Raw genomic sequence first — 12119 nt, 5'->3', positions numbered from 1 at the left:
GGGGGAAAATATCTAAAAATGAAGGGTACCTTAATTAGGCTATCCCACAACCTTGAAACCCCCACCAGCATTGACTATATGAAACATTGGTCCAATATAGCTGGATAAAATGGATCAAAAAGACCTTAGTTAAGAAATCAAGGCTGCCTGGGGATGGGTGTATACATACATAATGAGTGCGATGGGCACCGTCTAGGGGATGGACACGCCTGAAGCTCTGATTCGGGGGTGGGGGGGGAGGCAATATATGTAACCTAAACTTTTATACCCCCATAATATGCTGAAAAAAATAATAAAATAAAACAAATTTTTAAAATTAAAAAAAAAAGAAATCAAGGCTGATAAAACTTCTTGGATTTCACATAAGCATGAAAACAGAACTACTCATGAGAAATTTTATTAAAATAGTCACTAGAGTGATTTCATGCTTCATTTGGATTATCATGGGCGCCTAGGAAGGGAGCATGTGGTGGTCACTTTAATTATTAACACTTTTTGAAGGTTTTTATATGTAACTGTGGGAAATGAGAATCTGAGATTAATGAATATGGTGAAATTTTATGTTTATTTAAATCTATCCATATTTTGCTTTCAGTTCTCCTTCCCAAGACATCTTATTTGAAGATGTCATATTGACTTTTCAAGGGGTTCATGTTCAGTAAATACTTGTCAACAAATGGCCAAGCACTGAGTGGACTGGAAGATCATCCTCATGTTCCAATTCCTAAAGCAAATTGTAACAAAAACAATGATGAAATCCTTACCAAAGGGTCCAGTCGTGGCCACAGTATGGCTGAACATTTCCAAGGTAGAATCCCAGAGACTGAGTGACCTCCACAAGATTGGTAAAGTCAAGACTAATGCTGTTGAAAAGCACAGACGTCATGATAATCTCATCAATAGCCCATACGTCTTCTCCCTGGGATGAATGGTATGGTTGCCACCATCTGAACTGAATTCCAAACTGTCTTGCATCATCTGGTAATTCAACAGAGATTATTCTAAAGGAAAAAAATAAAAGGAAAATTCAAATTATTCTGGTATTGTAAAATACAAATATATTTGTGGGATAGTTTTTTTTTTCTAAAGTACAGGATTTAAAAATAAATAGTTCTCCCACGATTACATTCTTTTGAGATTTCCAATTTCCTGTCTGACTCCAACAAAGTCTTCTAAACATAACCAAAAATGTAATTATGTTTACACTCATTTCATCTGGAAAACGCTAACTCAATAAAACATAGTGGCAGCATTCACCATAGTTTGGTAAGGGATCTTAGGCAGTTTGTTATACATATCATGGTTTTGGGCTGGTTGGAACCATGGCACTTTCTCATTCCCATGAGTTCAGCATAGTGTGCGGCGAGGTCACTTGCTGTGTCATGGCAGCTATGACAGTAAACCTGTATCTGACAAATGGGGAAGAAAATTAAGAATAATATCTAACTTCCAGGAGCAATTATTGTACACAGCAGCAGGAACCATACATTAATTGCCAGGCAATGACATCTGCTTGAAAGCTCCATAAATCACAGTACCATGCTCCTCACATCCATATACGAGGTGAGATGTGAGGCAAATGGTAAATGGAACATTTGTCTCCATCAAGGTGCAATTAACCACCACAAGAGGTGCTTGCAGTAAATGCACACTGAAAGGACTGAATTTTTATTTTCCTAGTGAGCATAAAGAACTTTCTCAGCCGAGTGAGTAGCTAAATAACTTAGAAATAAATTATTTAAAAACTTCAATGTCTAAGGCTGGACTGCTGAGAAATTAGATGGATCATCATATCTTTATATCATATTATGTAAAGGAACATGTTAAACTACATCTTGGGAATGTGCTGCTTTACATAGTGCAAGTTATTCAGAAGTTATTTCCCCTCTACATAGTTTGTACATGGATATATGGGATAGAATAACATGACCATCACCACTGATGATACAAACAGTAAAAACTGGTAGGACTTTTTGCAATGTAAGGAAACATACCTTTTAAATAATGGAAAATCAACATGTGACTATAAAAATAAACACTTTTTAAAACTAAAAATAGCTATAATACATTTATGGTTTTTAAATACTTTTTCCATAATCTGCTGAATTTTTTACCAATGTGAATTTATTAGAAGAGTCAAGATTTTTACTTTACTTTTCCTAAATTTTTATGTTTATTAAATAAATACATATATTTATTTCTAGTAATATATAAACTAAATAACTGTATTAAAACTGGTTTAATAATAAAAACATCAGGCACTGATTTAATAATTTAATTAGCACTATGTTATTTGAAAATTAGTTTTTCTTTATGTTAATTTTAAAAGCAGTTAATATTGTTGATGAAAATAAATGCAACTTTTAAGGAAAATAGTGTATATGCATATGATAGCAGTAACTGAAGTGACCAATATTTTCACGGCAGAGATGTTAAGACTGCGGGTCTATAATTGGACTCTTGAGTTAGAGTTCCTGCTCTGACATCTAATGGTTAATGAGTTTGCAATCACAGAAAAAGTACTTAACTTCTACGTGCCTCAGCATCTTTATCTGTGAAACTGGAATGATGATATTCTTACAGCAAGGGTCAGAGACTTGTTTTTTATCTGTTGTTCACTACTGTGTCTTAGTATCTAGAACAGGACCTGGTATATAATAAGGACTCAACAAATTCTTTCTGAACAAAGCACATATTATCAGTATACCTATGACAGAGATGTGAATACAGAAGAACGAGGAGGTTAAATATTCTCTTTAGAGTTAAGCAGAGTCTACATGACAATGCCAGGATATGGACCCCGGCAGCTTGACTCTAGAACCTTGCTCTTAACCTCCACGCATATCTTTGGGTGTGGTGGGAGGAGCTGCTGATTTCACCACTCTTTGCATACTGTAGTGGCTAGTTAGAATAGCTATGCAACTGTCTGATAAAATTATTCCTAGAAGAGAACTCAGAGACTTAGGTCAACTTTCTGTTTCAGTCTTCCCTTTGTGGGTAGGTACTAAGCTCATGGATTTATTTTAAAAAATGTTTTATAACGATATGTACTATGGAATTGGGTGACGTGATAAGAAAGAAACAGGAGATCAAATACAATAATCAAGACATAAAAATAAACCAAGATTAGATTTCATAGTAATTTTGGAGCAAAAAACAAGCTCTATAATTAAGAGAAGAGCTAGGATAATTTTAGTCTCACAAGTGTATAAAATTTTACATTAATAAAAGTACCAATTAGTTCACAAGACATTCTAGTCAGTTTGAATTAAAAGACTAGCTTAGATATATTACCAGACTTTAAATTTTATAAATAACAAGCAGATAAGAGTTCTTTTATGTCTATGACTCATAGACAAGCAAATTATCTGAAATTGTCTAGGAGTAATAGTGGTTAGCCAACTAGCATATCTAATTTATGGCTCACACTTCATTTTTGAACAACCATGGCATAAAGGAACAATATGGAATTCACAGCAATTACAGGCGGCAATTTATACTGAAAGAAATACAGCAAATGGCTAAAGGCATCAAGATATATTTAACTCTCCTATGAAGAATTTGCACAGTTTGTATTATTTATCATATAAAATATAATTTAGTATCTAGAATATATCAAATTCCACTTCTGCCATGTCACCTTTTATTAATATTTGTAAGAGAGAGGGGAGTGAGGAAGCATCTCATGGACAGAGGTACATTTGGAGAAAATGAAAGCATTTTTGCTACCACTACAACATTCTGCTTTTTAAAAAATCTCCATTCTGATCTTAATCTTTCAAGCTATGCACATACTTAATACTGAAAAGCCATCTTGATTCTTAGAAGAAAAATGTTGCTGTCAAATGGCAGGCAAGATTAAACGCACCTTTGCAATAGCACATTAAATGTGTAATTATTTTTCATATCAACAAAGATTAATTAAATTTCATGATATAGATTGATTACTGAATTTTGCAGCTGTTCATCCTTGTTAGGAAAAATTGTGCTTTAGGCCAAGTTAACTTAGGATGGTGATATTTTCTTTATGCTTTTATCATTACCACTTGATTTTTGCTTAATTTTCTTTTAATGTTTACGATGGAAAGTCTATGAAACATTTCTTTCAGATTTACACGTCTCTGTTGAGTGAGGAAGTTGAGCTTGGCCTTACATTTTTACCTGTACAGGGAAAATATCCAAAACATCTGGTGCCCTTTAAAGTTTTATTATGTATAATATTTATACGTCATAATAGTTGTTAATCATGATCTCTGTTACATGCTACTTCATTCTGTATGAAAATAAAAGTTCTCCTCTATTTGCAAATACTTAAATGTAGGGATAGCTGTGGGCAAAACTGTAAAGTATACAAAGCTTATCATCAGTGTCCCTCTCTCCTACTTCCTGAACCCTGTTTTTTTCCAGGGTGCCAATGAGAACTTCATTGCCCAAAACCCTCTCTCTCATTACCACATGATTAAAATATACTTTCAGAAAGGGAAATGGTCTTAGTTCTTTATACATAACTGAATGTAAGCCACAGCGTCACCTCTAATGGGAAGTTTTAAGGTTTAACTTTAAACCTTAATTTTGAGATTTTTTCCAACCTCCTCCTCCTTGAATATTTTTAAAGGAATTTCAGTGAGTAGCTCAGTAAGTGTTCTAGAGGGCACACTTAAGCATTATAAAAGGTATCCATGTAAGAAAAACATTTGTAGCCCCTTAATATTTTGAAATAAAAAAATAATTGTTCTAGGAAGGGACAGGATCTTTTGGACACTTGCGAAGTTACACCACTTACGGTAGTTTTACTCTGCCACCTTTGAAGCACAGCCCAGCTTCAAGTAAAACTGAAGTCTAACAACTGTTATTATAGATGATGAAATCTACATGGTAAAGACAAATGGAAGTGGCCTGAAGAAAGGCCTTTAAATATACCCTTACGTTCCCCCTTTGCCAGGGATAATATACACGCTAGAAAAATTTCTTTGTACTCATTACTTAATTATATTACATGCAAAATTTTAAAATATATTGGTTGTCAGATTTTATGAGTTATTATGATAAAATTTATTATAACATTAAATATATTGCTAAGAAATATTTGTTAACAGCATTTATAATTTCATGCCACATTATTAATAAAATTCGATGTAATAGTTTACTTTCTAATTGAATATGGAAAACAGTGTAAACTATTTTTCTCTTTCCTAAGCATCAAAATATTTCACTTACATGCACATTTCAGAACATGATAATACATTTCTTCAAATTATCAGTGAGACAAATGGATTAGGAGAACATGGCTTGCTAGTTTTTCACGGCAAGATACATCAATCCTTGTCCTCTCTCTCAAAGGAAAAATATCTGGAATCTTATACCATTCAATTTATGATTTCCCCAGGAAGGAGATGTCACTCTAACCATTTTTCCAAATGCTTTCCAACATACCTGGGCTCATGATAGTTGAGATATGAATAGTGCTCCAGGAGTTTCCAAGTTATCCCATTATCATAAGAATAATGCAATAAAACTCCTTCGCCGGGCTGGTCAGGGGCTCTGCATGTGCTTAGAACAGATTTGCTCCCCAGTCTCAGTGTGAACTGGAGAAACCTAGACATAAATTGTCTATAATTAGTGTGTGTGTAAACATTTTTAACCATAATGTTCATTTTGGTCTTAAAGAATTTCAAACAAATTTAAATGAACTACCCCCAAACTGTATGTTTCTACTCATCTCTCTTTCATAAAATGTAAGTAATTTCACTGTGAGATGTATGAATTAAGTATAGAAGATGAGGTCAATGTGTGTATTTTATAAACAGATATAGCCATAAAAATATAACTGTACATTTATGCATATTTGTATACTATGTGCTTGTGTACATACACTTAAAATGCCAGTCACTCCTTTAATGCATTATTTATGAGGCACTGGGGGAAGGGAAGTTGTAGAGTAAATCTAATCAGCCTCTGCAAGCTGTCAAATAAATAAAACTACATAAATAATTAACTAGCCCCTGGCTTAAGAACACAGTTTTGATGCTAACACTTCATATTTTTAAAAATCTAGTCAGTTATAATATCTCAAAGTCATTGGTGAACCTTCTAATTTATTAAAAACTAGGGCAAATTAACCCTAAATAAACCATAAGCTCCCTCCCATCCTGGTTAAAAATTGGAAGAGGGGTGTGTGTGTGTGTGTGTGTGTGTGTATAAAAGAAAAAAGAAAAATTGAAAATATATCTAAATCCAACATTAGTACCTGGTTTCTGTGCGTATTCTATCCTGCCTTCACTCACCTGGATTGTGAGCTGTCAAGGAAGGATGTAATTAGCTGACGCCTCCCCTCTTTGTTGAAAACCAGGGCCTTACCGCTGGCCAAGACACCACAACCAAAGCTGACTTCAGCACCACGGATAGAGTAAAAGTTATGGTAAGAGGAGAGCCTGGAACTGCCAAAGCTTTCAGAAATAAACATTGGGAATGTCTGGGATGCCATCTCACAAGCTGGGCCAGAAAATCCAGGATCACACCTGAAAGAAATATGGTGAAATTAAATCTGAAACTGTCGGTCCTTTCAGAGATTCCTGAATCTACTTTGAGGAGGAGGAGGAAGTCCAGAGGCTAGGATTTGACTGAATGCTAAATGAGGCTCATTAGTCTTTAGAGAATACTAAATCTGAAGATTTGATAAAGGCTGATGGACTCTAAATATTCCAGATGAATACAGTCTTTGCACAGCCCTTCTGTAAAAATCTTATGATTAAAACAATATTTCGGGGCTCACCTTCAACCAATGCCAGCAGTTTATATAAAATGCATCTATGTTCATGCACATTTCCAACTTAAAATCTTTCTAAAAGGTATGTCATATGTACATAATTTTATTCATAATGATGTTCATTAACTATATAGAAGAAACAACACAAATAAAATACTTCTAACAAGATATCTAGAATAAATTTTCTCTAAGAACAAAAGTAAAAACACACATTATGTTTGTGATGGGATTTTAAATATTTGGAAACTACTGGAAAATAACTCTGTCTTTAACTATTTAAAACTTAGATTGGCATTATGAAGGGGATATGACACCCTTGACCTAGATAGAAGTCCTTAGCAGAACTGTGTTGCCTCTCAGTGGACTCCCGAATTAGTAGTGCTTCAAGAAAAATAAACCTACCCCCCTCCAACAACCTGCTTGCTCCCATGTGAGAATGTGCTGTATTTATGTTAGCTGACTAGAATATGTATGGAGCTCTCTGAGTCTTCTATCAGTGAGAAAATGCATTTTATCACAGATGAATCAATACTTGAAACTTCTTACATGTTAAGGAGTTTAATCAACAGGAATCAGTTTCAAATTCTTTGTTTTGACTGCACTATTTCTTTCTCACTACACTTACAATGTTGCCCATTATAAAATAAAATCGGTGTCTTATTGGGCAAGGATTCTCACATAAGCATTCAAAACTTGCCGAAGCCTAAAACAAGCCTTTTATAAAGCAAGTGTACCAATGAAGTGATGCTATGGCATGACTCAGAGGATATTTCTTTAGCAGCATTACCAAAACCCAGGTCTATGGAAGGTTGGCCTTATGGAAGGTCCAAGGAATGTATGAACATGTTGAAATCAAACGTCAAATTTTATATATATTGGATTTTCTGGAGGAGAAGGTCCATAGTTTTTATCATACTATCAAGGAAGTTGGACCCTGAAATGCTAAGAACTACTGTAGCGTGAAGTTTGAGGGTTGTCTTGGCATCTTAAACACCATCAGGGAAGGGGGAGGGAAAGAAAACCAATATTTACTGAATATGTTAATGAGCCTCAAACAGTTACCTTCTTTCACATGTTGTCTCATGGACTTAGACGGAATAGCCAAGTAGTTTCCAAAAAGGATAAAAAGATCAGCTAAATTGAACATATTTTAAAGTCAGGAAACTGTGGTTCACCATGGCCACAAATTGGAACTAGTGTTCCCCAACAAGACTATGCCAGAGTGCCTTTCAGGGCAAATGCATTTTTATGCATATTAAATGCATATTATTAGGACTAGTAATTGGGAGAAATTTGTGATCATTTAGATAGAGATGACTCACATTGGAGTCAGTTTCCATTTAGTGGTTTTGAAAGTCTACTTTTGATCAAAGTTTATTCAATGGGGATAGAATGCTAATAAGGAGTTTACTCATGTTTAAAAACAAGAAACAGCAAAAAAAAACCAAACCCTGTAGCCATTGTTTTCCAGCAAAACAGTAGGGTAGCACACACTGGTGATTTCAGGAATGCCATGAGGCTCTCTTGACTCCACGTATGTCCCTTACTGGTTCGTCTGCCCACCCTTAAATATATCATTACTGTTGGTCTGAATCTCAGGGAAACAGATTCCATTGTTCAGAAACATGGAGGACACTTGTGAAGGAAGCATTCTAACCCGCTCTCTCCTCCTCAGCATCTCTAACAGGGTTGGGCTTATCAGCTTAGAGACCCAGGCCTGGGACTGTGCATAGGCCAGGAAGTGTCAGGGAGCAGGAGAAGGTGCGATTCTGGCAGCAAATAGTGGTAGTAATGAGGGGAGCCAAGTGGAGAGAAAAACACAGAGCTGCAGACGTCCCAAATTCAAGGATCTGCTTAAAGGAAATAAGTGGTATTGAATATAAATTTCTTTTCCGCACAATTTCGCTCAAATTCAACAAGGCACATATTGCTGGAAAAGGAGGTAGTAGTCAAACTTTTAGCCCAGCTATATGTGAACAAATTCAATGAATATTGCACAAAACATTGTCAGAAATAGGGAAAAAACCCTAACGTTTCAAATTCGGGGAAATATTCTGTAAAAGCTCAGAAGGAGGAAAAGGCTATGACTATTTAGGATAATGTATGGTGTCAAAAGAGAACAATGTTCAAAAGCATAAGACTGCCATTTCGATTTCTGTTTGCACCCAGCATAGGTGACACAGATGGTTGCCTTAAAAAAAAAAACAACCACTTCCTGCTAAGAGGAATATTGTAATTGGCCTTGCAAAATGATCCCCTCCCCAAGTTATTTTTTTGTTCCCTCAGACTTTACCAGTCAAGCCTAACAACCAAACGTAACTAGCCTCCCCACAAGACCCACCATCCATAACCAACAGCTGATTCTTGAACCAGAGCACCTGAAGATCCTATGACTTCAAACCCCACAGCAACCCACTATAAAAGCCCTTGCCCTTGGCTGGTTGGGGAGATGGGTTTGACACTATTTCTCCCGACAGACGTCTTTCACATTAACATTCTTTTCTTCCTTGGCAATCCTTGTCGTCTCAATAGTTGGCTCATTGTGTGGTGAGTGATAGGACCTAGGCTGGACCCCTTTTTGGGTTCAGTAACAATACTGTACACATGAAATGAAGTACGAAGTATAACTATTGTAATTATAGATAAGTCTTTCAGAAATACCACCTTCTATTTTCTTTAATAAAAGAAGTTATTTTAGATAATTTGTTTTCAAAACTTTCAGGACAACTTCAGGAACTGTAAAAATGCCTGGCCTCCTCATGTTAATTTTATTTGAAACACCAAACAAAAGAATGGCCTGGTTATGGATAATGGATGAAGATAACAACTTGAGGAAAACATCAGCCAATGTTTCATAGATCTAATGAGTAAGTGTTTTGGGGCAGGAGTTGGTAGTTTTATTAAAAAGCACAGAGATACATATTCAATTTTGGAATAGACATAGAAACTTTTCATTTTTTAATTTACTTTATAAAATATTTTCATTGTGCAGATTTCTTTACTTGTTAACGAAATTCATTGAAATACAGTTAAAAAGTTAACTTGCCACTCTAATTTCAGTACCGACAAATCTTTGCCTCATGCATGTAATTTCTAAGTGATCAGGGTCAAAGACCTTTTATGAGTTCTCCATTCATTCATTAGCTAATTAATTGTTCTTTTTGTTGGGAGGACAAGAAGAGATTGACCAGATGATCAGCTATTGAAAGCTTATCAGTTGATATGGTTTGGATGTTTGATCCCTCCAAATCTCATGTTGAAATCTGATCCCCAATGTTGAATGTGGAGCCTGGTGGGAGGTGTTCAGGTCATGGGGGTGGATCCCTCATGAATGGCTTGGTGCCCTCCCGGTGATAATGAGTGAGTTCTCTCTTTATTAGTTGATGTGAGAGCTGGTTGTTTAAAAGAGCCTGGCATTTCTTCCTCCTGCTCTTGCTCCCCTTCTCTCCATGTGACACACCTGCTCCCCTTCACCGCTTTGACTGGAAGCTCCCCGAGGCCCTCGCCAGAAGCAGACGCTGGTGCCAGACTCCTTGTACAGTCTGCGGAACCACGAGCCAATAAGCCTGTTTTCTTTATAAACGACCCAGTCTCAGGTATCCTTTATAGCAGTGCAAACTGGACTAACATATCTGTATAACAAAGACTGCCCAGGGTTTCAGAAAATCCCAAGATATTTTATAATTAAATATTAACATGAGAATAACGTAATAAATGCGAATATCCATTTTTGGTATAAAACATAAAATAATTCACCAGTGGTGATTAGATATTACACTATTAATGTCTAATTTCAGATTTCATATTCAACATCATTGTTCTGTAAAATACTTTATAATCATTTTGAAGACCCAAATGATTTTCAAAAGTAAACAAGATTGTGAAGTTATATTTAAAGATGATAAATTTTCTTATCAAATCTGCTAAATTTGGCCCAGTCCAGTTTACTTTAGCATTGGGTCTATGGGTCATTACTGATTCTTATAATCATTTATGAAGCATGCCAGGAATGAAAATATGACTCACGGACACTAGAACAAGATTATGGAAAGGAATGTAATGACACATAGAGAGGGCAGCCATCAAGCTATGAGGAATTCAAATTTGTTCACAAATTACATGAGGAATGCTAATTTTATTCACAATTTAGCCTAACATAAAATTTATCAATTAACTTCCGCTTACAAAATACATTCAAATTACACTTGAATTGCATTAGGAGTATCCAATTTTTTTAATCTTAAAAAGACCTCAATTCCTTAAACAGGATATTTAAACAAAAGACTTGTGGCTTTAATATATAAAGTATTCCTCAGAAAGGAGAAGCATAAATATTATCTTAAAATGCTTACTTGCAACCATGTCGAGTGCACTGTCCTCTGCCAGAACAGAATTTGAGACATGAGGGACCAATATAAACTGCAGGGAAAAAGAGATCATGTAAAAGATGGTAACATAATTTAGAAACCAAGAACACCACCAGTAGAATTTTGTGAAGCAATACCCATGACATATGGCCCATTGTATGTGTGTTGCGTGCAGGAATCCAAGGTCACATAAGGTAAGTGTTTAGTTACACATCTGCTGGAACCGTTTTAACTTACGAAAATAACCCTTTCAAGATTTTAATATTTCATGTCAAAGAAGGTAGGATCATATGATTTGGAGTCCTTAACAGAGTCTCTTCTGCTAAGATGATTTTAGACAAAATGTTAGTGCTGCTGCCTTGAGTGTTTTACAAAGTTTATATTCTTTAGGTAGAACTAAAGAGTTTACAAAGGATTAATTTGATATATCACAAAGTGGAGAGGTCATAACTATAATTTTCATTCCTATGTTGGGAGTACCTATAACTCTGCACATGATTGTGTTCCAGGACTACCCTTCCTGGAAATGAGGAGTCAAGAATCTCTTGTTGAGCATAAAGTCTGCTTCATCATGTGGATTTTTTTCCCTCCATGCCAGGCTTGGCTGATAATGTGATGTTACAAACCTGAATTTTAATCTTCGGAATGCTGAGAAAAAGACTCATGATTGTTGAATGGTAGGTTCTAAAATACTCAGACTCCAAATACATTTAAAGGTATTATGTCTTTTGATAATCAGCACAATTATTAACATACCAAATGGTGTAAAAGTGGTACAAAACCAAGGAGAAGTTCAAGATGCAATGATTAGTAAGAACCTTATGTATTCAATTTTAGGCATAAACAAATTTACAATCCATTTTGTTTTCTTCTCTGTCTTGTAATCATGTCAAACTATTTAAATGATTTTATTATAAAATAAACTTTCCTGTAGCCCATGCTACTACGAACAAGCACTTAATCCTTGGAGCCAATTAAGAGTGTAG

General features: G+C 35.3%; 1 protein-coding gene across 2 annotated transcripts in view; it reads right to left on the bottom strand.

The window, feature by feature from the left end:
• The window catches only part of RELN (reelin), a 441212-nt gene that overhangs the window by 138856 nt on the left and 290237 nt on the right, over positions 1-12119 (bottom strand). For both annotated transcript variants that reach the window (XM_045564269.1, XM_045564270.1), the window contains exons 17-20: positions 11119-11185; positions 6285-6518; positions 5434-5595; positions 765-1001 (exon numbers count right to left, since the gene is read on the bottom strand). In XM_045564269.1, coding sequence (XP_045420225.1) covers positions 765-1001; positions 5434-5595; positions 6285-6518; positions 11119-11185 — 700 coding nt within the window. The remainder of the gene's footprint in view (positions 1-764; positions 1002-5433; positions 5596-6284; positions 6519-11118; positions 11186-12119) is intronic.

Source organism: Lemur catta, chromosome 11 (genome assembly GCF_020740605.2).
Source record: "Lemur catta isolate mLemCat1 chromosome 11, mLemCat1.pri, whole genome shotgun sequence".
Classification (NCBI taxonomy): Eukaryota; Metazoa; Chordata; class Mammalia; order Primates; family Lemuridae; genus Lemur; species Lemur catta.
Note: the sequence above shows the minus strand (reverse complement) of the source record. Positions and strands in the feature narration are given on the sequence as shown.